Genomic DNA, 25968 nt, shown 5'->3' with positions numbered 1-25968 from the left:
CAGCTAGAAGGTCCTGGGTTCGATTCCTGTTGAGGACGCTGGGGACGCTGGGTGTGTGTTCTCTCCTCCGCGTCATCAGTGCCCATACCTGAGGCGGGGTTGGCGAAAAGGGCCTTTCTGTGTGGAGTTTGCATGTTCTCCCCGTGCCCCCTAGGGTAGGTACCCTCACATGTTCTCCCCGTGTCCCCTAGGGTAGGTACCCTCACATGTTCTCCCCGTGTCCCCTAGGGTAGGTACCCTCACATGTTCTCCCCGTGTCCCCTAGGGTAGGTACCCTCACATGTTCTCCCTGTGTCCCCTAGGGTAGGTACCCTCACATGTTCTCCCTGTGTCCCCTAGGGTAGGTACCCTCACATGTTCTCCCCGTGTCCCCTAGGGTAGGTACCCTCACATGTTCTCCCCGTGTCCCCTAGGGTAGGTACCCTCACATGTTCTCCCCGTGTCCCCTAGGGTAGGTACCCTCACATGTTCTCCCTGTGTCCCCTAGGGTAGGTACCCTCACATGTTCTCCCTGTGTCCCCTAGGGTAGGTACCCTCACATGTTCTCCCCGTGTCCCCTAGGGTAGGTACCCTCACATGTTCTCCCCATGTCCCCTAGGGTAGGTACCCTCACATGTTCTCCCTGTGTCCCCTAGGGTAGGTACCCTCACATGTTCTCCCTGTGTCCCCTAGGGTAGGTACCCTCACATGTTCTCCCCGTGCCCCCTAGGGTAGGTACCCTCACATGTTCTCCCTGTGTCCCCTAGGGTATAGGTACCCTCCCCGTGCCCCCTAGGGTAGATACCCTCACATGTTCTCCCCGTGCCCCCTAGGGTAGATACCCTCACATGTTCTCCCCGTGCCCCCTAGGGTAGCTACCCTCACATGTTCTCCCTGTGTCCCCTAGGGTATAGGTACCCTCCCCGTGCCCCCTAGGGTAGATACCCTCACATGTTCTCCCTGTGTCCCCTAGGGTATAGGTACCCTCCCCGTGCCCCCTAGGGTAGATACCTTCACATGTTCTCCCTGTGTCCCCTAGGGTAGGTACCCTCACATGTTCTCCCCGTGCCCCCTAGGGTAGATACCCTCACATGTTCTCCCCGTGCCCCCTAGGGTATAGGTACCCTCCCCGTGCCCCCTTCAAATGATCTGAATCGGATCGCATATCCTATGATATTCGACTGGATGTTGTACTATTGTGAGATATGGCATAAGTGTTCTATAAAAATATAAATATCGGATCGGGAAAAATCGGTGGAATCGGAATGGGGACAATCCTAATTAAAATCAATGTTTTCTTTTTTATATAACTGACATCATCCTTTGATTAAAGACTAAATGTTGCATCCTATCATTAAATCTGTTAACCCATTTTGGGCGGGAACCCCTTTTGGTGTTTTAAACATTATGTTATAATTTAGCTATTGAAAAATAGCAGATCTACAATATATATATATAATATATATATTATTTAAGAGCGAACATTTTTTAGTGGTGTAAACCACTCCTACAACTGGCTTTGTCTGTCTGTCTGTCTGTCTGTGCTCAAAAAATGAGCATGGTTGCTACGGTCACCCAGTTCACCCGGGTGTGATTTCATTACCTCAGACATTACGTCAGACCACAGCTGATCAGGCTATATAAGACCTTACACCACTCAGTTCACACAGGTGTGATTTTTAACTAAAATATTGGCAGGGGGGTCCCTGGAACTACATATTTTGAGATGGGGGGGGGGGGGTCCGTGGCTCAATAGAGATAATTCTGGGGGTCCTTGACATGAAAAAGGTTGAGCACCACTGACATAGAAACATGGGCTTTTCAGAAAAATGTATTTCTATGTAATCTATTTCACCGACCTCAGTCCAAAATGGGTTAATTGGACTAATTGTTGCATCTCGTTACTGCAGGAGACAAAACGTCCACCCCGTGCCGACAGCCTGAGGTGGAGACGTCTTCAGATCAAGGTGGGAAGAATCAATGCTTTTGGATTTTTCATTATCATATTTTAGTTTTAGTTCGTTTTTAGAGCAGGTTTGCTAGTTCTCTATTAGTTCTAGTTATTTTTGAGGTGCAACCACTCCAAGGAACAGCAATGTCACTATCGGACTATGTTTAGAGTACCAGTAGGGGGAAAAGTGGCGCTGTTGTGCCAGAAACGGAGAGAGAGAGATCATGTTAGAACCAATAGGAACTGAAATTGGAACGATACAGAGAACCAATAGAGGGGAACCACTCAGTTCACAAGGGTGTGATTTTTTTCATACTTTGAGTTATTTTGTCAGGTGCAGGATTAAAAAAACTCAACCAAAGATACCATTTAAAAACTATATATATATATATATATATATGAGCTTGTAGATCGGCTATTTTCAGAGTGCAACCAAACATGAAATGACTTGTCTTTTAGTTCTACTGGATCTCTTCTCCACTAGTCCCTCCCTGACATTTAGTTCTACTGGATCTCTTCTCCACTAGTCCCTCCCTGACATTTAGTTCTACTGGATCTCTTCTCCACTAGTCCCTCCCTGACATTTAGTTCTACTGGATCTCTTCTCCACTAGTCCCTCCCTGACATTTAGTTCTACTGGATCTCTTCTCCACTAGTCCCTCCCTGACATTTAGTTCTACTGGATCTCTTCTCCACTAGTCCCTCCCTGACATTTAGTTCTACTGGATCTCTTCTCCACTAGTCCCTCCCTGACATTTAGTTCTACTGGATCTCTTCTCCACTAGTCCCTCCCTGACATTTAGCCGACTAAATCTACAGTTGATTTAGTCGACTAAAATTTATTTTGCCGGGCCTTGATGCCGTCGTAATGGCTGATTTCACACTTGCTGAAAATAGCCGATCTACAAGCTCACAACAGCTATTTTCAGCATGCAACCAAGTGTAAAATGACTTATGCTGGATCTCTTCTCCACTAGTCCCTTCCTAACATTTTAGTCTAGTTTGTATTTGTTGACAAAATTATCAATATATTTATAACTAAAAAACATGGCATGGATGCACCTGGGACGTATCCTCAGTGATGTATCCTGAGGTCATCACCTGGGACGTATCCTCAGTGATGTATCCTGAGGTCACCACCTGGGACGTATCCTCAGTGATGTATCCTGAGGTCATCACCTGGGACGTATCCTCAGTGATGTATCCTGAGGTCATCACCTGGGACGTATCCTCAGTGATGTATCCTGAGGTCATCACCTGGGACGTCTCCTCAGTGATGTATCCTGAGGTCATCACCTGGGACGTATCATCAGTGATGTATCCTGAGGTCATCACCTGGGACGTATCCTCAGTGATGTATCCTGAGGTCATCACCTGGGACGTATCCTCAGTGATGTATCCTGAGGTCATCACCTGGGACATATCCTCAGTGATGTATCCTAAGGTCATCACCTGGGACGTATCATCAGTGATGTATCCTGAGGTCATCACCTGGGACGTCTCCTCAGTGATGTATCCTGAGGTCATCACCTGGGACGTCTCCTCAGTGATGTATCCTGAGGTCATCACCTGGGACGTATCCTCAGTGATGTATCCTGAGGTCATCACCTGGGACATATCCTCAGTGATGTATCCTGAGGTCATCACCTGAGACGTATCCTCAGTGATGTATCCTGAGGTCACCACCTGGGACGTATCCTCAGTGATGTATCCTGAGGTCATCACCTGGGACGTCTCCTCAGTGATGTATCCTGAGGTCATCACCTGGGACGTATCCTCAGTGATGTATCCTGAGGTCATCACCTGGGACGTCTCCTCAGTGATGTATCCTGAGGTCATCACCTGGGACGTATCCTCAGTGATGTATCCTGAGGTCATCACCTGGGACGTCTCCTCAGTGATGTATCCTGAGGTCATCACCTGGGACGTATCCTCAGTGATGTATCCTGAGGTCATCACCTGGGACGTATCCTCAGTGATGTATCCTGAGGTCATCACCTGGGACGTATCCTCAGTGATGTATCCTGAGGTCATCACCTGGGACGTATCCTCAGTGATGTATCCTGAGGTCATCACATGGGACGTATCCTCAGTGATGTATCCTGAGGTCATCACCTGGGACGTATCCTCAGTGATGTATCCTGAGGTCATCACCTGGGACGTATCCTCAGTGATGTATCCTGAGGTCATCACCTGGGACGTATCCTCAGTGATGTATCCTGAGGTCATCACCTGGGACGTATCCTCAGTGATGTATCCTGAGGTCATCACCTGGGACGTATCCTCAGTGATGTATCCTGAGGTCATCACCTGGGACGTATCCTCAGTGATGTATCCTGAGGTCATCACATGGGACGTATCCTCAGTGATGTATCCTGAGGTCATCACCTGGGACGTATCCTCAGTGATGTATCCTGAGGTCATCACCTGGGACGTATCCTCAGTGATGTATCCTGAGGTCATCACCTGGGACGTATCCTCAGTGATGTATCCTGAGGTCATCACCTGGGACGTATCCTCAGTGATGTATCCTGAGGTCATCACCTGGGACGTATCCTCAGTGATGTATCCTGAGGTCATCACCTAGGACGTATCCTCAGTGATGTATCCTGAGGTCATCACCTGGGACGTATCCTCAGTGATGTATCCTGAGGTCATCACCTGGGACGTATCCTCAGTGATGTATCCTGAGGTCATCACCTGGGACGTATCCTCAGTGATGTATCCTGAGGTCATCACCTGGGACGTCTCCTCAGTGATGTATCCTGAGGTCATCACCTGGGACGTATCCTCAGTGATGTATCCTGAGGTCATCACCTGGGACGTATCCTCAGTGATGTATCCTGAGGTCATCACCTGGGACGTATCCTCAGTGATGTATCCTGAGGTCAACGGGGTTTCGGGTCTCTCAACATCATACCCCTCACTCAGGCGACCCAGCCGGGAGTGATCAAGTCCCGACTTACGTCCCAGTAGCTACCCTCAATCAGTCCCACTAGGGAAAAACCAGGGGCACACCAGGGGCACAATCCGTTGGAACTACTCCAGAACTAGTCATAGTTTTAGTCATAGTTTTAGTCATCATGGCTTAGTTTTTATCCAGTTTTCCTCGGAGTAAAAAGGTAGTCGACGAACATTTTTGTTTAACATTTTAGTTTTAACATTTTCTGTTCGACCGCCTTTGCCCCAGACCTTCCTAGGAGGCGCTCCGAGCGTCAGCGCCCCCCGGTGGCCCGGCGCAGCATGGCCGACCTGCTGAAGAGAACCATGCTGGGCAACGCCACCGCGGCTGGCCCCTCCCACCCGTCACGGAGCTCCGCCCTCAAGGAGGCGGTGCTTAGCGAGGAGATGGGCGTGGCCCTGCGGGCCGTGGAGGATGACAAGCCCGACCGCGGCCCCTTCTACGGCCTGCCCACCAGGGTGAAGGAGCTGGTGTTCTCCCTTAAAGGGATAGACGACCTTTATGGTAACTATTATTATTATTATTATTATTATTATTATTATTATTATTACTAGAGCATGGTGAAGGAGCTGGTATTCTCCCATTCCGTCCGTAGGACTTGGCCACACGTCCTAGGGATTCCAATCGAGGTGTGTAGACGTCCTAGCACATCCTCAATGATACCAGGCGAGAGAAGAATGTTCTGATTTTTTTCCTTTTTTTTAATTTTTCAGTCCGACTCTCGGCCACCGTACGCGTCACTCTGCAGTCATGTTAGCTTACCGTTCACCAGCCTCTTAGCGCGGCAGAAAGAATGCCTCGTCTCTCCTAATCCAGGGCGCTCTCCGTGGTTTTGATCTGATGGATATACTACGCGCTTCATTTCTGCTCCTCATCCGCCTCTCCCTCAAAATATGAACGCTTTTTGGAGCTTCTAGCCATATAATAAAATCGAGACCAAGGTAAACTAGCAAAAAAAAAGGGGGGGGGGGCATGTCTTTCCGGCACCCCAGAGCTCCTATTTTGAAGGAATCCCGGGAATGATTGTGTTAAAGGGATACAGGACCTTTATGATAAATAATAATAATAATTATTATTATTATTATTACTAGACCACTGGGCCCGTTCTACGGCCTGCCCACCAGGGTGAAGGAGCTGGTGTTCTCCCTTAAAGGGATAGACGACCTTTATGGTGACTAATTATAACTATTATTGTGAGTAGGGATGGAGCTCGATAACCGATACCCGAAAAAATCCGATAACAAAACAAGCTTATCGAGTACCCGGTATCAATAAGCTTTGGGCTTATCGAGTACCCGGTATCAATAAGCTTTGGGCTTATCGAGTACCCGGTATCAATAAGCTTTGGGTTTATCCAGTACCCGGTATCAATAAGCTTTGGGCTTATCCAGTACCCGGTATCAATAAGCTTTGGGCTTATCGAGTACCCGGTATCAATAAGCTTTGGGCTTATCGAGTACCCGGTATCAATAAGCTTTGGGCTTATCCAGTACCCGGTATCAATAAGCTTTGGGCTTATCGAGTACCCGTTATCAATAAGCTTTGGGCTTATCGAGCCTGTTATGGAGCATAGCGGTCCATGACGTCATGTTTAAACAATCAAGACAAGAGGCGATCAAGAAATAAGTATAATCATCCACGCTGGCACAAACGTGTCTGAAAGTGTATTGATACCTGCCAACCAGCACATCCATCCATCCATCCATCCATCTTCAACCGCTTATCCGTAGTCGGGTCGCAGGGGCAACAGCTCCACCAGAGAGCTCCAGACTTCCCTCTCCAGAGCAACATTAGTGACTTCCTCCTGGGGGATTCCGATACGTTCCAAGGCCAGTGAGTCGATGTGTTTCCTCCAACTGCGCCTTGGTCTGCCCCGGGGTCTCCTCCCAATGGGACGTGATCCTTGGTCTGCCCCGGGGTCTCCTCCCAGTGGGACGTGATCCTTGGTCTGCCCCGGGGTCTCCTCCCAGTGGGACGTGCGTCGAGGACCTCCCTAGGGAGGCGCCCGAGAGGCATCCTAACCAGATGCCCGAACCACCTCAGCACCAACCAGCACAGCCCAAGTAAACAACATTACGCTTCTAAAGTCACTGTCTGTACACATATTAACCAGTTAAAGAACCCGGCTCGATAAGCCTTATTGATAAGGTGATCGATATCCATAAAATAAAGTGTGTGCGTGTGTGTGTGTGTGTGTGTGTGTGTGTGTGTGTGTGTGTGCGCGCAGAGTGGCAGAAGGCGTGTCTCAGCCTGCAGAGCGTCACAGAGCGGAGGAACCTCATCTACTCTCTCTCTCTCTGTGTGTGTGTGTGTGTGTGTGTGTGCAGAGTGGCAGAAGGCGTGTCTCAGCCTGCAGAGCGTCACAGAGCGGAGGAACCTCATCTACTCTCTCTCTGTGTGTGTGTGTGTGTGTGTGTGTGTGTGTGTGCGTGCAGAGTGGCAGAAGGCGTGTCTCAGCCTCCAGAGCGTCACAGAGCGGAGGAACCTCATCTACTCTCTCTCTCTCTGTGTGTGTGTGTGTGTGTGTGTGTGTGTGTGTGTGTGTGTGTGTGCGTGCAGAGTGGCAGAAGGCGTGTCTCAGCCTCCAGAGCGTCACAGAGCGGAGGAACCTCATCTACTCTCTCTCTCTGTGTGTGTGTGTGTGTGTGTGTGTGTGTGTGTGTGTGTGTGTGCAGAGTGGCAGAAGGCGTGTCTCAGCCTGCAGAGCGTCACAGAGCGGAGGAACCTCATCTACTCTCTTCCCACCAGTGGAGGGAAGACCCTGGTGGCCGAGATCCTCATCCTGAGAGAACTGCTCTGTCGCCAGAAAGACTGTGTGTTCATCCTCCCCTACGTCTCCCTGGTGCAGGAGAAGGTACTACTGGTGTTACATTTATGAGTGTCCCCTCTGACTGTGTGTGTGTATCTTTCACACAGGTGTTACATTTATGAGTGTCCCCTCTGACTGTGTGTATCTTTCACACAGGTGTTACATTTATGAGTGTCCCCTCTGACTGCGTGTGTGTATCTTTCACACAGGTGTTACATTTATGAGTGTCCCCTCTGACTGCGTGTGTGTATCTTTCACACAGGTGTTACATTTATGAGTGTCCCCTCTGACTGTGTGTGTGCGTGTCTTCCCAGGTGCGCGGCCTGGCCACGTTGGGTCTGGAGCTAGACTTCGTGGTGGAGGAGTACGCGGGCAGTAAGGGACGCTTCCCGCCCGTCCGACGCCGACTGACCAGCTGTCTGTACGTCTGCACCATCGAGAAAGGACACAGTCTGGTCAACTCCCTCATAGAGACCTCTAGGCTGGGCGATGTGGGGCTGGTGGTGGTGGACGAGGTAGGTCCATGGAGCCAATAGTTGATGACAAAATAGAACAAATGGAACCAAATGGACCCGTCCCGCCCCCTTTCATGACGACGCCAGGCCCGCCCCCTTTCATGATGACGCCAGGTCAGCCCCGCCCCCTTTCATGGCCAGGCCCAGTCCCACCCCCTTTCATGACGACACCAGGCCCAGTCCCGCCCCCTTTCATGACGACGCCAGGCCCAGTCCCGCCCCCTTTCATGACGACACCAGGCCCAGTCCCGCCCCCTTTCATGACGACACCAGGCCCAGTCCCGCCCCCTTTCATGACGACGCCAGGCCCAGTCCCGCCCCCTTTCATGACGACACCAGGCCCAGTCCCGCCCCCTTTCATGACGACGCCAGGCCCAGTCCCGCCCCCTTTCATGACGACACCAGGCCCAGTCCCGCCCCCTTTCATGACGACGCCAGGCCCAGTCCCGCCCCCTTTCATGACGACGCCAGGCCCAGTCCCGCCCCCTTTCATGACGACACCAGGCCCAGGAAATAGTTCCCAATGCATTTTCCCACAGACATTTCAAAACGTATTTATTTAAAGACCTTATAAGCGTCGTACGAAGCCAACTCTTGTCGTGACAAATCATGACAACAAACACAGTATTTTGGACCAAACGAATAATTACAAAGAATAAAAACAAGAGTTTCTTTTCCGGGTCTCTCGAGGGGGCGGGGCTGCGACGCTCTATTGAGATCAGAGACCAGATTCTACAAAATGTCTTCTAAATCCTGACAGGTTTTTTAAAAAGTACTTGTCCCGGACGGAACCGTCTGGGCACCCAGCCTGACGGCGCACCGCGGGTTCGACCCCCCCCCCCCCACTGTTCCCCGTCCATAAAGGCACATAACGATGGGCTAAAACGACCCCCCCCCCCCCCCCACTGTTCCCCGTCCATAAAGGAACATAACGATGGGCTAAAACGACCCCCCCCCCCCCCCACTGTTCCCCGTCCATAAAGGCACATAACGATGGGCTAAAACGACCCCCCCCCCCCCCCACTGTTCCCCGTCCATAAAGGAACATAACGATGGGCTAAAACGACCCCCCCCCCCCCCCCCCCACTGTTCCCCATCCATAAAGGAACATAACACCCCCCCCCCCCCCCCCCCCACTGTTCCCCGTCCATAAAGGAACACATAACGATGGGCTAAAACGTTTTTCTCCCTCGTTGGTTCAGCTCCACATGTTGGGCGACGGCAGCCGAGGGGCCATCATCGAGATGACCCTGGCTAAGGTCATGCACGTCGCCGGTGAGCACACGCACACGCACGCACGCACAGTCGCACACACGCACACCAAGCCCCCAGTAAGGCGATCCAACGTCGAAGCTGACACTATTAAGGACAGTATTCAAAAAATGCATTACATTTTTGATGCTCCTATGCAAATATTTGATGTTTTTCAGAATCAGCCTCAGTCCAAAATGGGTCATATAATATTTATAGATTCCACTCAGATCGTAGAGATGACTACATGAATATCGGTGCTAAACCTCCGGACAGCAAAATGTTGATTTTTCAGGAAATGAAAAATATATATTTTTTAAGGAAATAAAGCAAACCATATATATTTTTTAAATTAAGCAATACTGCCTCATGAAAGTTGGTGTTGTGACTTTAGATATTGTCAATTACTTGCATGAGAAGGAGAGAGGTCTGAGGGTCCAATAGAGTTAAGAGGTTTAGTTTTTTACTACTTTCCAATGGTTCAATATTTTCGAAACAACACACAGACGTAAAGGATGTTCAATAGCACTGATTTATGAAACAACACACAGACGTAAAGGGTGTTCAATAGCACTGATTTATGAAACAACACACAGACGTAAAGGATGTTCAATAGCAACTGATTTATGAAACAACACATAGACGTAAAGGGTGTTCAATAGCACTGATTTATGAAACAACACACAGACGTAAAGGATGTTCAATAGCACTGATTTATGAAACAACACAGACGTAAAGGATGTTCAATAGCACTGATTTATGAAACAACACACAGACGTAAAGGATGTTCAATAGCACTGATTTATGAAACAACACAGACGTAAAGGATGTTCAATAGCACTGATTTATGAAACAACACACAGACGTAAAGGGTGTTCAATAGCACTGATTTATGAAACAACACAGACGTAAAGGGTGTTCAATAGCACTGATTTATGAAACAACACACAGACGTAAAGGGTGTTCAATAGCACTGATTTATGGAACAACACACAGACGTAAAGGGTGTTCAATAGCACTGATTTATGAAACAACACACAGACGTAAAGGGTGTTCAATAGCACTGATTTATGAAACAACACACAGACGTAAAGGATGTTCAATAGCACTGATTTATGAAACAACACACAGACGTAAAGGGTGTTCAATAGCACTGATTTATGAAACAACACACAGACGTAAAGGGTGTTCAATAGCACTGATTTATGAAACAACACACAGACGTAAAGGGTGTTCAATAGCACTGATTTATGAAACAACACACAGACGTAAAGGGTGTTCAATAGCACTGATTTATGAAACAACACACAGACGTAAAGGGTGTTCAATAGCACTGATTTATGAAACAACACACAGACGTAAAGGGTGTTCAATAGCACTGATTTATGAAACAACACACAGACGTAAAGGGTGTTCAATAGCACTGATTTATGAAACAACACACAGACGTAAAGGGTGTTCAATAGCACTGATTTATGAAACAACACACAGACGTAAAGGGTGTTCAATAGCACTGATTTATGAAACAACACACAGACGTAAAGGGTGTTCAATAGCACTGATTTATGAAACAACACACAGACGTAAAGGATGTTCAATAGCACTGATTTATGAAACAACACACAGACGTAAAGGGTGTTCAATAGCACTGATTTATGAAACAACACACAGACGTAAAGGGTGTTCAATAGCACTGATTTATGAAACAACACACAGACGTAAAGGGTGTTCAATAGCACTGATTTATGAAACAACACACAGACGTAAAGGGTGTTCAATAGCACTGATTTATGAAACAACACACAGACGTAAAGGGTGTTCAATAGCACTGATTTATGAAACAACACACAGACGTAAAGGGTGTTCAATAGCACTGATTTATGAAACAACACACAGACGTAAAGGGTGTTCAATAGCACTGATTTATGAAACGACACACAGACGTAAAGGGTGTTAAATAGCACTGATTTATGAAACGACACACAGACGTAAAGGGTGTTCAATAGCACTGATTTATGAAACAACACACAGACGTAAAGGGTGTTCAATAGCACTGATTTATGAAACAACACATAGACGTAAAGGGTGTTCAATAGCACTGATTTATGAAACAACACACAGACGTAAAGGGTGTTCAGTAGCACTGATTTATGAAACAACACACAGACGTAAAGGGTGTTCAGTAGCACTGATTTATGAAACAACACACAGACGTAAAGGGTGTTCAATAGCACTGATTTATGAAACAACACACAGACGTAAAGGGTGTTCAATAGCACTGATTTATGAAACAACACAGACGTAAAGGGTGTTCAATAGCACTGATTTATGAAACAACACACAGACGTAAAGGGTGTTCAATAGCACTGATTTATGGAACAACACACAGACGTAAAGGGTGTTCAATAGCACTGATTTATGAAACAACACACAGACGTAAAGGGTGTTCAATAGCACTGATTTATGAAACAACACACAGACGTAAAGGATGTTCAATAGCACTGATTTATGAAACAACACACAGACGTAAAGGGTGTTCAATAGCACTGATTTATGAAACAACACACAGACGTAAAGGGTGTTCAATAGCACTGATTTATGAAACAACACACAGACGTAAAGGGTGTTCAATAGCACTGATTTATGAAACAACACACAGACGTAAAGGGTGTTCAATAGCACTGATTTATGAAACAACACACAGACGTAAAGGGTGTTCAATAGCACTGATTTATGAAACAACACACAGACGTAAAGGGTGTTCAATAGCACTGATTTATGAAACAACACACAGACGTAAAGGGTGTTCAATAGCACTGATTTATGAAACAACACACAGACGTAAAGGGTGTTCAATAGCACTGATTTATGAAACAACACACAGACGTAAAGGGTGTTCAATAGCACTGATTTATGAAACAACACACAGACGTAAAGGGTGTTCAATAGCACTGATTTATGAAACAACACACAGACGTAAAGGATGTTCAATAGCACTGATTTATGAAACAACACACAGACGTAAAGGGTGTTCAATAGCACTGATTTATGAAACAACACACAGACGTAAAGGGTGTTCAATAGCACTGATTTATGAAACAACACACAGACGTAAAGGGTGTTCAATAGCACTGATTTATGAAACAACACACAGACGTAAAGGGTGTTCAATAGCACTGATTTATGAAACAACACACAGACGTAAAGGGTGTTCAATAGCACTGATTTATGAAACAACACACAGACGTAAAGGGTGTTCAATAGCACTGATTTATGAAACAACACACAGACGTAAAGGGTGTTCAATAGCACTGATTTATGAAACGACACACAGACGTAAAGGGTGTTAAATAGCACTGATTTATGAAACGACACACAGACGTAAAGGGTGTTCAATAGCACTGATTTATGAAACAACACACAGACGTAAAGGGTGTTCAATAGCACTGATTTATGAAACAACACATAGACGTAAAGGGTGTTCAATAGCACTGATTTATGAAACAACACACAGACGTAAAGGGTGTTCAGTAGCACTGATTTATGAAACAACACACAGACGTAAAGGGTGTTCAGTAGCACTGATTTATGAAACAACACACAGACGTAAAGGGTGTTCAATAGCACTGATTTATGGAACAACACACAGACGTAAAGGGTGTTCAATAGCACTGATTTATGAAACAACACACAGACGTAAAGGGTGTTCAATAGCACTGATTTATGAAACAACACACAGACGTAAAGGGTGTTCAATAGCAACTGATTTATGAAACAACACACAGACGTAAAGGGTGTTCAATAGCACTGATTTATGAAACAACACACAGACGTAAAGGATGTTCAATAGCACTGATTTATGAAACAACACACAGACGTAAAGGATGTTCAATAGCACTGATTTATGAAACAACACACAGACGTAAAGGATGTTCAATAGCACTGATTTATGAAACAACACACAGACGTAAAGGGTGTTCAATAGCACTGATTTATGAAACAACACACAGACGTAAAGGATGTTCAATAGCACTGATTTATGAAACAACACACAGACGTAAAGGGTGTTCAATAGCACTGATTTATGAAACAACACACAGACGTAAAGGATGTTCAATAGCACTGATTTATGAAACAACACACAGACGTAAAGGATGTTCAATAGCACTGATTTATGAAACAACACACAGACGTAAAGGATGTTCAATAGCACTGATTTATGAAACAACACACAGACGTAAAGGATGTTCAATAGCACTGATTTATGAAACAACACACAGACGTAAAGGATGTTCAATAGCACTGATTTATGAAACAACACACAGACGTAAAGGGTGTTCAATAGCACTGATTTATGAAACAACACACAGACGTAAAGGGTGTTCAATAGCACTGATTTATGAAACAACACACAGACGTAAAGGGTGTTCAATAGCACTGATTTATGAAACAACACACAGACGTAAAGGGTGTTCAATAGCACTGATTTATGAAACAACACACAGACGTAAAGGATCTTCAATAGCACTGATTTATGGAATAAAATCTAAAGTTATGAGGGGTCCTCCAGACAGCGTTATGAGGGGTCCTCCAGACAGCGTTATGAGGGGTCCTCCAGACAGGGTTATGAGGGGTCCTCCAGACAGCGTTATGAGGGGTCCTCCAGACAGGGTTATGAGGGGTCCTCCAGACAGGGTTATGAGGGGTCCTCCAGACAGCGTTATGAGGGGCCTCCAGACAGCGTTATGAGGGGTCCTCCAGACAGGGTCACAGCAGTGATATATTTCCAGATTCCACTCAGATCATAGAGATGACTACAGTAATAATATTTATAATATTTACTACATTAATATAATATTTCCAGATTCCACTCAGATCATAGAGATGACTACAGTAATAATATTTGTAATATTTACTACATTAATATAATATTTCCAGATTCCACTCAGATCATAGAGATGACTACAGTAATAATATTTGTAATATTTACTACAGTAATATCATATTTATAATATTTACTACAGTAATATCATATTTATAATATTTCCAGATTCCACTCAGATCGTGGGGATGAGCGCCACGCTGGGGAACGTCAAAGACCTCCAGACGTTCCTGAGAGCCGAGAACTTTGACAACGACTTCAGGCCTGTATGTGATTTAAGTATGAATGTCATGACACATTAACAGTATGTTAAGTGAGGGATAATGTCTGCCTCCGCTTCACCTCGGTGGTTAATCCCCCTGAATGACCTTTGACCTCCCTGTCGGTGAATGACCTCCCTGTCGGTGAATGACCTCCCTGTCGGTGAATGACCTCCCTGTCGGTGAATGACCTTTGACCTCCCTGTCGGTGAATGACCTCCCTGTCGGTGAATGACCTCCCTGTCGGTGAATGACCTCCCTGTCGGTGAATGACCTCCCTGTCGGTGAATGACCTCCCTGTCGGTGAATGACCTCCCTGTCGGTGAATGGTCTCCCTGTCGGTGAATGACCTCCCTGTCGGTGAATGACCTCCCTGTCGGTGAATGACCTCCCTGTCGGTGAATGACGGCGGATAGATCCGGGACCTGATGACGAGGCCGTCACGCTATGATGACGAAACCGGAAATCAAGTCATCATCTGGGGCTGCGAGGGCTCTGGGCTGCTAGGGCTTCTGGGAAATTGAGCCCAATGCAAGTGAACGGGGGGTTTGTTTGGACTAGAGTTCTCCTCAGGCCTGGTCCTACCTGGGTCCTCATCGAACCCTGTACACTCAAGACACTGCCCCCGCTGCCACCCTTAGATCTCCATATATGGAGCTGAGCTGTTCTGACATTCCATATGTTGATCTGACCTCATCGAACCCTGTACACTCAAGACACTGCCCCCGCTGTCACCCTTAGATCTCCATATATGGAGCTGACCTGTTCTGACATTCCATATGTTGATCTGACCTCATCAAACCCTGTACACTCAAGACACGCTCCATATATGGCCAGTACAGAATGTTGATCTGACCCCCCCCCCCCCCCCCCTCATGCCAAAGCGCCAGCGCTCGCCCAGCAGTCTGCCGTCACCCAGGAGGATGTGATGTCACCCAGGAGGATGTGATGTCACCCAGGAGGATGCGTGCACGTGGCCTCGCCCTCAGGGCGTCTTACTGTTTATATGACTTTAAAGTATTTACTCTAGTCAGACATGACATTAAGTATTATATTTTATTGAAGTATTTCCTGCTCTCAGGTCCAGCTTCAGGAGTTCGTCAAGCTGAAGGACAGCATCTACGAAGTCGATCCTCGAGAGGACGACGGCATTCGCCTTTCACGATGTCTCAACTTCAAGGTCAGTCCTTTCACGATGTCTCAACTTCAAGGTCAGTCCTTTCACGATGTCTCAACTTCAAGGTCAGTCCTACTACGATGTCTTAACTTCAAGGTCAGTCCTCCTACGATGTCTCAACTTCAAAGTCAGTCCTCTCACGATGTCTTAACTTCAAGGTCAGTCCTACTACGATGTCTTAACTTCAAGGTCAGTCCTCCTACGATGTCTTAACTTCAAGGTCAGTCCTCCTACGATGTCTTAACTTCAAGGTCAGTCCTCCTACGATGTCTTAACTTCAAGGTCAGTCCTCCTACGATGTCTCAACTACAAGGTCAGTCCTTTCACGATGTCTCAACTTCAAGGTCAGTCCTTTCACGATGTCTCAACTTCAAGGTCGGTCCTTTCACGATGTCTCAACTTCAAGGTCAGTCCTTTCACGATGTCTCAACTTCAAGGTCGGTCCTTTCACGATGTCTCAACTTCAAGGTCAGTACTTTCACGATGTCTCAACTTCAAGGTCAGTCCTTTCACGATGTCTCAACTTCAAGGTCAGTCCTTTCACAATGTCTCAACTTCAAGGTCAGTCCCCCCAAGATGTCTCAACTTCAAGGTCAGTCCTTTCACGATGTCTCAACTTCAAGGTCGGTCCTTTCACGATGTCTCAACTTCAAGGTCAGTCCTCCTACGATGTCTCAACTTCAAGGTCAGTCCTTTCACGATGTCTGAATTACAAGGTCAGTCCTTGAAGTGTACTCCCTCAGTACTCTGTGTACTACCTCCCTCAGTACTCCAGTAATATGCTGTGTACTTCCTCAGTACTCAGTACTCTCTATACTTCCTCAGTACTCTCTATACTCCCTCAGTACTCAGTACTCTGTACTCTATACTCCCTCAGTACTCTCTATACTCCCTCAGTACTCAGTACTCTGTACTCTATACTCCCTCAGTACTCTGTACTCTATACTTCCTCAGTACTCTCTATACTCCCTCAGTACTCAGTACTCTGTACTCTATACTCTATACTCCCTCAGTACTCAGTACTCTGTACTCTATACTTCCTCATTACTCAGTATTCTGTACTCTATACTTCCTCAGTACTCAGTACTCTGTACTCTATACTCCCTCAGTACTCAGTACTCTGTACTCTATACTTCCTCAGTACTCAGTACTTCCTCAGTACTCAGTACTCTATACTTCCTCAGTACTCAGTACTCTGTACTCTATACTTCCTCAGTACTCTGTACTCTATACTCCCTCAGTACTCAGTACTCTGTACTCTATACTTCCACAGTACTCAAGTAACATGCAGAAGGCCGACCCAGACCACATCGTGGCCTCAGTACTCTGTACTCTATACTTCCTCAGTACTCAGTACTCTGTACTCTATACTTCCTCAGTACTCTGTACTCTATACTTCCTCAGTACTCTATACTTCCTCAGTACTCTATACTTCCTCAGTACTCAGTACTCTGTACTCTATACTCCCACAGTACTCCAGTAACATGAAGAAGGCCGACCCAGACCACATCGTGGCCTCAGTACTCTGTACTCTATACTTCCTCAGTACTCTATACTTCCTCAGTACTCTATACTTCCTCAGTACTCTGTACTCTATACTCCCTCAGTACTCAGTACTCTGTACTCTATACTTCCACAGTACTCCAGTAACATGCAGAAGGCCGACCCAGACCACATCGTGGCCTCAGTACTCTGTACTCTATACTTCCTCAGTACTCTATACTTCCTCAGTACTCTATACTTCCTCAGTACTCAGTACTCTGTACTCTATACTCCCTCAGTATTCCAGTAACATGCAGAAGGCCGACCCAGACCACATCGTGGCGTTGGTGACGGAGGTAATCCCAGGTGAGAAATATCCTGTCGTGATGAAAAAATACTGTGATAAAGTATCGTGATATTTAGAAAATAGCAGATCTCACAACACGTTGCAACACGACGCATTGTGAGCTTTGAGATCTGCTTTTTAACCCATTTTGGGCGGGAACCCCTTTTGGTGTTTTAAACATTATGTTATACTTTACCTATTGAAAAATTTGAAAAATCGTTAAAATGTGCCTCAAATCTTTCAGAAAATTTCATGATTTAGAAAACTTTTTTTTTTAAATTTCGACGTCAGGCCTGAATGGGTTAAAAAGTATTATTATTTGTATTCCGTGATAAATATCGCGATATGAAATGCCTCTTCAGAGATATGGTACATATCCCGATAACAGTGAATATGCATATTCTATGATTCCCAGTTATATACATTAACATATACATTAATATATAGTTCTGTAGAGGACTGAGAACAGATTCTACAAATGTCTTATAAACCCTGGTTTAACCCTGTGAGAACCACTGACATAGAAACATAGGGTTTAACCCTTTGAGAACCACTGATATAGAAACATAGGGTTTAACCCTGTGAGAACCACTGACATAGAAACATAGGGTTTAACCCTGTGAGAACCACTGACATAGAAACATAGGGTTTAACCCTGTGAGAACCACTGATATAGAAACATAGGGTTTAACCCTGTGAGAACCACTGATATAGAAACATAGGGTTTAACCCTGTGAGAACCACTGACATAGAAACATAGGGTTTAACCCTGTGAGAACCACTGACATAGAAACATAGGGTTTAACCCTGTGAGAACCACTGATGTAGAAACATAGGGTTTAACCCTGTGATAACCACTGACATAGAAACATAGGGTTTAACCCTTTGAGAACCACTGATATAGAAACATAGGGTTTAACCCTGTGAGAACCACTGATGTAGAAACATAGGGTTTAACCCTGTGAGAACCACTGACATAGAAACATGGAGTTTAACCCTGTGAGAACCACTGACATAGAAACATAGGGTTTAACCCTGTGAGAACCACTGATATAGAAACATAGGGTTTAACCCTGTGAGAACCACTGATGTAGAAACATAGGGTTTAACCCTGTGAGAACCACTGATATAGAAACATAGGGTTTAACCCCGTGAGAACCACTGATATAGAAACATAGGGTTTAACCCTGTGAGAACCACTGATATAGAAACATGAGGTTTAACCCTGTGAGAACCACTGATATAGAAACATGAGGTTTAACCCTGTGAGAACCACTGATATAGAAACATAGGGTTTAACCCTGTGAGAACCACTGATATAGAAACATAGGGTTTAACCCTGTAAGAACCACTGACATAGAAACATAGGGTTTAACCCTGTCAGAACCACTGATATAGAAACATAGGGTTTAACCCTGTGAGAACCACTGATGTAGAAACATAGGGTTTAACCCTGTGAGAACCACTGATGTAGAAACATAGGGTTTAACCCTGTGAGAACCACTGACATAGAAACATAGGGTTTAACCCCGTGAGACCCACTGATATAGAAACATAGGGTTTAACCCTGTGAGAACCACTGATATAGAAACATAGGGTTTAACCCTGTGAGAACCACTGATATAGAAACATAGGGTTTTTCAGAAAACTGTCATGATTTAGAAGACATTTGGAGACTGGAGCTCAGGTCTAATGTCCTATAATCCACTCCAGGTCACTCCTGTCTGATCTTCTGTCCTACCAAGAAGAACTGTGAGAATGTAGCGGTGATGATCTGCAAGTACCTGACAGAGTACGTATTACTGATTACTACTGATACTGAATACTACTGAATACTGATTACTGCTGTCCTACAGAGTAGGGCATTAACATAAAAATCGATTAGTCGACTATTCGACTAGCAAAACGGTAGTCGACACTGTAAATCAAAAATCGAGTAATCGTTAATATTATTTTTAATATTTTTTATGATTTTTTTTTATGATTTTTTATTTTATTTTTTACAGCAGACATGCAGCTGTGAGCTCTGTTGTTTTGTTGGTAGTTCTCCAACTTAAGTACTAATCCCTTCCTGGCTGATTGTTTTCATATCATATACAAGCCGACTGTACGTGGGTTTTGCCGTCACCGTCACTTGTGTAGGTGCGGTGGGCGGCGGTGGCTGCACTGGCAACATTTAAGACAGATTTTCAAAAAGCATATGCCTCATACGCTCAATGGGGACAACTACAGTGTGTAAATACTTTTACTATTGGTGAGTTTACTACTGTAGTTTGTTCAACAAGTTAGATTGGAGACGTGTCGTCGTTTCGTCCGGTACAGTAGTATAGCAGCCTGTCCCTCCTCACTCTGCCCAATAATATCCAGTTTGGTGACAGTCAAACTACAGTAGCTCTTGCCGTGATTTCATGTTTCTTTTTCTTATTCATCTTTCTTCATGCTTATCCAACAAAAGTGCAGGCGTGCGGCATTATTAAAAACAAACAGCCATGCCGCGCGATCATAGTTATAATAGTCGTGAAGTAGTTGATCATCTGATTCATAGCCTGGTAAGCCTGCTAGCTAGCAAGCCTAGTATGTAATCATAACCTCCTCCTAGCTTGTAGCTTCTAAAAACCAAAGGAACTGTGGTTGTAACTTGTTGTTGAACATTTAGGGTGTATGAAAAACATTGCATCATCCTCCTCCGTATCCAATTCTCCAACTGAACAAACATTTTCAACAACGTAACATGCTATGCTGCGCCGTAGAAAGGTCTTGCGCATCAAAAATAGCAGATCTACAAGCTCACAGCGCGTCCATCCGTGAGTCATTGTGGACTTGCAACTTTGACTTGACTTTTAACAGCTGTTGTGAATTTCGGCCAATCAGAGCGGCATTCAGCGTAATCTAGTAAGAGAGTGGCGACACTAGCGTTGACTCCCATTGTAACAATGGAATGCGGAAGTGCTCATTCTATCTCAGTGGGATAGTTCCAATGTTTGGAACTATAGCCCATAGCACCCCGCTTTGTGGTGAGATCAAAGCGTGTCGCCACTCTCTTACTATTCCACTCGGCCTGCATTCACCGCCTCTGTTTTGCAGTTAATCCTTCACTCGCGCTGGCCGTTTCAGAACACAATGTTTTAATGCTTGATTGGATGGAAAAAAATATCATATTTTACCGCCGACTAATCGATTATAAACCGATTTTGATGGTATTCGTGTCGACTATCAAAAATCACGTTTGGTTAATGCCCTACTACAGAGTACTGAGAGTAGTATTACTGATTACTGCTGTCCTACAGAGTACTGAGAGTAGTATTACTGATTACTCCTGTCCTACAGAGTACTGAGAGTAGTATTACTGATTACTCCTGTCCTACAGAGTACTGAGAGTAGTATTACTGATTACTCCTGTCCTACAGAGTACTGAGAGTAGTATTACTGATTACTCCTGTCCTACAGAGTACTGAGAGTAGTATTACTGATTACTGCTGTCCTACAGAGTACTGAGAGTAGTATTACTGATTACTGCTGTCCTACAGAGTACTGAGAGTAGTATTACTGATTACTCCTGTCCTACAGAGTACTGAGAGTAGTATTACTGATTACTCCTGTCCTACAGAGTACTGAGAGTAGTATTACTGATTACTGCTGTCCTACAGAGTACTGAGAGTAGTATTACTGATTACTGCTGTCCTACAGAGTACTGAGAGTAGTATTACTGATTACTCCTGTCCTACAGAGTACTGAGAGTAGTATTACTGATTACTCCTGTCCTACAGAGTACTGAGAGTAGTATTACTGATTACTCCTGTCCTACAGAGTACTGAGAGTAGTATTACTGATTACTCCTGTCCTACAGAGTACTGAGAGTAGTATTACTGATTACTGCTGTCCTACAGAGTACTGAGAGTAGTATTACTGATTACTCCTGTCCTACAGAGTACTGAGAGTAGTATTACTGATTACTCCTGTCCTACAGAGTACTGAGAGTAGTATTACTGATTACTCCTGTCCTACAGAGTACTGAGAGTAGTATTACTGATTACTCCTGTCCTACAGAGTACTGAGAGTAGTATTACTGATTACTCCTGTCCTACAGAGTACTGAGAGTAGTATTACTGATTACTCCTGTCCTACAGAGTACTGAGAGTAGTATTACTGATTACTCCTGTCCTACAGAGTACTGAGAGTAGTATTACTGATTACTCCTGTCCTACAGAGTACTGAGAGTAGTATTACTGATTACTGCTGTCCTACAGAGTACTGAGAGTAGTATTACTGATTACTCCTGTCCTACAGAGTACTGAGAGTAGTATCACTGATTACTCCTGTCCTACAGAGTACTGAGAGTAGTATTACTGATTACTGCTGTCCTACAGAGTACTGAGAGTAGTATTACTGATTACTCCTGTCCTACAGAGTACTGAGAGTAGTATTACTGATTACTCCTGTCCTACAGAGTACTGAGAGTAGTATTACTGATTACTCCTGTCCTACAGAGTACTGAGAGTAGTATTACTGATTACTGCTGTCCTACAGAGTACTGAGAGTAGTATTACTGATTACTGCTGTCCTACAGAGTACTGAGAGTAGTATTACTGATTACTGCTGTCCTACAGAGTACTGAGAGTAGTATTACTGATTACTCCTGTCCTACAGAGTACTGAGAGTAGTATTACTGATTACTCCTGTCCTACAGAGTACTGAGAGTAGTATTACTGATTACTCCTGTCCTACAGAGTACTGAGAGTAGTATTACTGATTACTCCTGTCCTACAGAGTACTGAGAGTAGTATTACTGATTACTCCTGTCCTACAGAGTACTGTGAGTAGTATTACTGATTACTCCTGTCCTACAGAGTACTGAGAGTAGTATTACTGATTACTTCTGTCCTACAGAGTACTGAGAGTAGTATTACTGATTACTGCTGTCCTACAGAGTACTGAGAGTAGTATTACTGATTACTGCTGTCCTACAGAGTACTGAGAGTAGTATTACTGATTACTGCTGTCCTACAGAGTACTGAGAGTAGTATTACTGATTACTGCTGTCCTACAGAGTACTGAGAGTAGTATTACTGATTACTGCTGTCCTACAGAGTACTGAGAGTAGTATTACTGATTACTGCTGTCCTACAGAGTACTGAGAGTAGTATTACTGATTACTCCTGTCCTACAGAGTACTGAGAGTAGTATTACTGATTACTCCTGTCCTACAGAGTACTGAGAGTAGTATTACTGATTACTCCTGTCCTACAGAGTACTGAGAGTAGTATTACTGATTACTCCTGTCCTACAGAGTACTGTGAGTAGTATTACTGATTACTCCTGTCCTACAGAGTACTGAGAGTAGTATTACTGATTACTTCTGTCCTACAGAGTACTGAGAGTAGTATTACTGATTACTGCTGTCCTACAGAGTACTGAGAGTAGTATTACTGATTACTGCTGTCCTACAGAGTACTGAGAGTAGTATTACTGATTACTGCTGTCCTCCAGAGTACTGAGAGTAGTATTACTGATTACTGCTGTCCTACAGAGTACTGAGAGTAGTATTACTGATTACTGCTATCCTACAGAGTACTGAGAGTAGTATTACTGATTACTTCTGTCCTACAGAGTACTGAGAGTAGTATTACTGATTACTGCTGTCCTACAGAGTACTGAGAGTAGTATTACTGATTACTCCTGTCCTACAGAGTACTGAGAGTAGTATTACTGATTACTGCTGTCCTACAGAGTACTGAGAGTAGTATTACTGATTACTCCTGTCCTACAGAGTACTGAGAGTAGTATTACTGATTACTGCTGTCCTACAGAGTACTGAGAGTAGTATTACTGATTACTGCTGTCCTACAGAGTACTGAGAGTAGTATTACTGATTACTCCTGTCCTACAGAGTACTGAGAGTAGTATTACTGATTACTCCTGTCCTACAGAGTATGTATTACTGATTTACTACAATTACAATTTACCATTTAGGCCTGACGTCGAAATTACAAAAAAATCTTCTAAATCCTCCAGTTTTCTGAAATAAATATTTTCACGATTTTTCAAAAATAGCAGACCTACAAGCTCGTAGCGCGCCACCGAGTGGCGCGCTACGAGCTTGTAGGTCTGCTATTTTTCAATAGCTAAATTATAACATAATGTTTAAAACACAAAGGGGTTCCCGCCCAGAATGGGTTAATCTGGACTGAGGTCCATGAAAAAATAAGGCTTCTGCAGTAAAGCCTAACATTGTTCTGAAAAACCCAGGTTTCTACGTCAAAAACCCAGGTTTCTACGTCAAAAACCCAGGTTTCTACGTCAGAAACCCAGGTTTCTACGTCAGAAACCCAGGTTTCTACGTCAGCAACCCAGGTTTCTACGTCAAAAACCCAGGTTTCTACGTCAAAAACCCAGGATTCTACGTCAGAAACCCAGGTTTCTACGTCAGAAACCCAGGTTTCTACGTCAAAAACCCAGGTTTCTACGTCAGAAACCCAGGTTTCTACGTCAGAAACCCAGGTTTCTACGTCAAAAACCCAGGTTTCTACGTCAAAAACTCTTCACGTCTTCGTGGTGGTTTCCCTCGCAGGGCGTTCGTCCAGCGTAAGAAGGAGGAGAAGGCGGAGCTCCTGAGGGCGCTGAAGGACAGCGGGGGGGGCTCGGTGTGTCCCGTCCTGAGGAAGACGGTCCCGTACGGCCTGGCGTACCACCACAGCGGCCTCACCTCCGACGAGAGGAGGCTGATAGAGGAGGCCTACAGCCAGGGGGCGCTGTGTCTGCTGGCGTGCACCTCCACCCTGGCAGCAGGCATCAACCTGCCTGCCCGCAGGTCAGTGTGGCACTGGTGTCTCTCTCTCTCTCGTTGCCAGACCGGAAGCTCCGATCACGAGTAAAATATAAATGCTTCCGTCATACAGTCTGGAGCAACGGAAGCTCTGATCACGAGTAAAATATAAATGGCAACGGAAGCTCTGATCACGAGTAAAATATAAATGCTTCCGTCGTACAGTCTGGAGCAACGGAAGCTCTGATCACGAGTAAAATATAAATGCTTCCGTCGTACAGTCTGGAGCAACGGAAGCTCTGATCATGAGTCCAATATAAATGCTTCCGTCGTACAGTCTGGAGCAACGGAAGCTCTGATCACGAGTAAAATATAAATGCTTCCGTCGTACAGTCTGGAGCAACGGAAGCTCTGATCACGAGTAAAATATAAATGCTTCCGTCATACAGTCTGGAGCAACGGAAGCTCTGATCACGAGTAAAATATAAATGCTTCCGTCGTACAGTCTGGAGCAACGGAAGCTCTGATCACGAGTAAAATATAAATGCTTCCGTCGTACAGTCTGGAGCAACGGAAGCTCTGATCATGAGTCCAATATAAATGCTTCCGTCGTACAGTCTGGAGCAACGGAAGCTCTGATCACGAGTAAAATATAAATGCTTCCGTCGTACAGTCTGGAGCAACGGAAGCTCTGATCACGAGTAAAATATAAATGCTTCCGTCATACAGTCTGGAGCAACGGAAGCTCTGATCACGAGTAAAATATAAATGCTTCCGTCGTACAGTCTGGAGCAACGGAAGCTCTGATCACGAGTAAAATATAAATGCTTCCGTCATACAGTCTGGAGCAACGGAAGCTCAGCATAATTCTGGGGGTCCTTGACATAAACCACTGATAGAAACACAGGGTTTACTGAGAACTGTCTCGGGTGTAAATGGGTTAGTGTGGCATCAACGTCCCGCTGGGTAGTGTACCGTTGTGACATCACAGGGTGATCGTGCTGCGTTGTGACATCACAGGGTGATCCTGCGCTGCATTGTGACATCACAGGGTGATCGCGCCGCGTTGTGACATCACGTTTACACTGTTATCGCATTGTGACATCACAGGGTGATCGCGCCGCGTTGTGACATCACTCTTACAGCGTTCTCTCATTGTGACATCACAGGGTGTTTGCGCTGCATTGTGACATCACTCTTACAGCGTTCTCTCATTGTGACATCACAGGGTGTTCGCGCTGCGTTGTGACATCACGTTTACAGCGTTCTCTCATTGTGACATCACAGGGTGTTTGCGCTGCGTTGTGACATCACGTTTACAGCGTTCTCTCATTGTGACATCACAGGGTGTTCGCGCTGCGTTGTGACATCACGTTTACAGCGTTGTCTCATTGTGACATCACAGGGTGATCCTGCGCTCGCCCTACGTGGCCGCAGACTTCCTGAAGAGGAGTCAGTACAAACAGATGGTGGGCCGAGCCGGACGCGCTGGCATAGACACCATGGGGGAGAGCATCCTGGTTCTACAGGAGAGGGACCGCGGTATGGTGAGTTACCATGGTTACCATGGGAGAGAGGCTATAGACACCAT

At 45.3% G+C, this 25968-nt stretch overlaps 1 protein-coding gene across 1 annotated transcript in view; it reads left to right on the top strand.

Annotated features, from left to right (window-relative positions):
* The window catches only part of helq (helicase, POLQ like), a 55562-nt gene that overhangs the window by 6163 nt on the left and 23431 nt on the right, over positions 1 to 25968 (top strand). Inside the window, exons 4-14 of the mRNA XM_079531174.1 lie at positions 1890 to 1946; positions 5121 to 5396; positions 7568 to 7746; positions 8016 to 8216; positions 9419 to 9491; positions 14518 to 14615; positions 15691 to 15789; positions 17568 to 17634; positions 19328 to 19406; positions 24183 to 24422; positions 25783 to 25924. Coding sequence (XP_079387300.1) covers positions 1890 to 1946; positions 5121 to 5396; positions 7568 to 7746; positions 8016 to 8216; positions 9419 to 9491; positions 14518 to 14615; positions 15691 to 15789; positions 17568 to 17634; positions 19328 to 19406; positions 24183 to 24422; positions 25783 to 25924 — 1511 coding nt within the window. The remainder of the gene's footprint in view (positions 1 to 1889; positions 1947 to 5120; positions 5397 to 7567; positions 7747 to 8015; positions 8217 to 9418; positions 9492 to 14517; positions 14616 to 15690; positions 15790 to 17567; positions 17635 to 19327; positions 19407 to 24182; positions 24423 to 25782; positions 25925 to 25968) is intronic.

This window comes from Electrona antarctica (assembly GCF_951216825.1).
Source record: "Electrona antarctica genome assembly, contig: scaffold_58, whole genome shotgun sequence".
Classification (NCBI taxonomy): Eukaryota; Metazoa; Chordata; class Actinopteri; order Myctophiformes; family Myctophidae; genus Electrona; species Electrona antarctica.
Note: the sequence above shows the minus strand (reverse complement) of the source record. Positions and strands in the feature narration are given on the sequence as shown.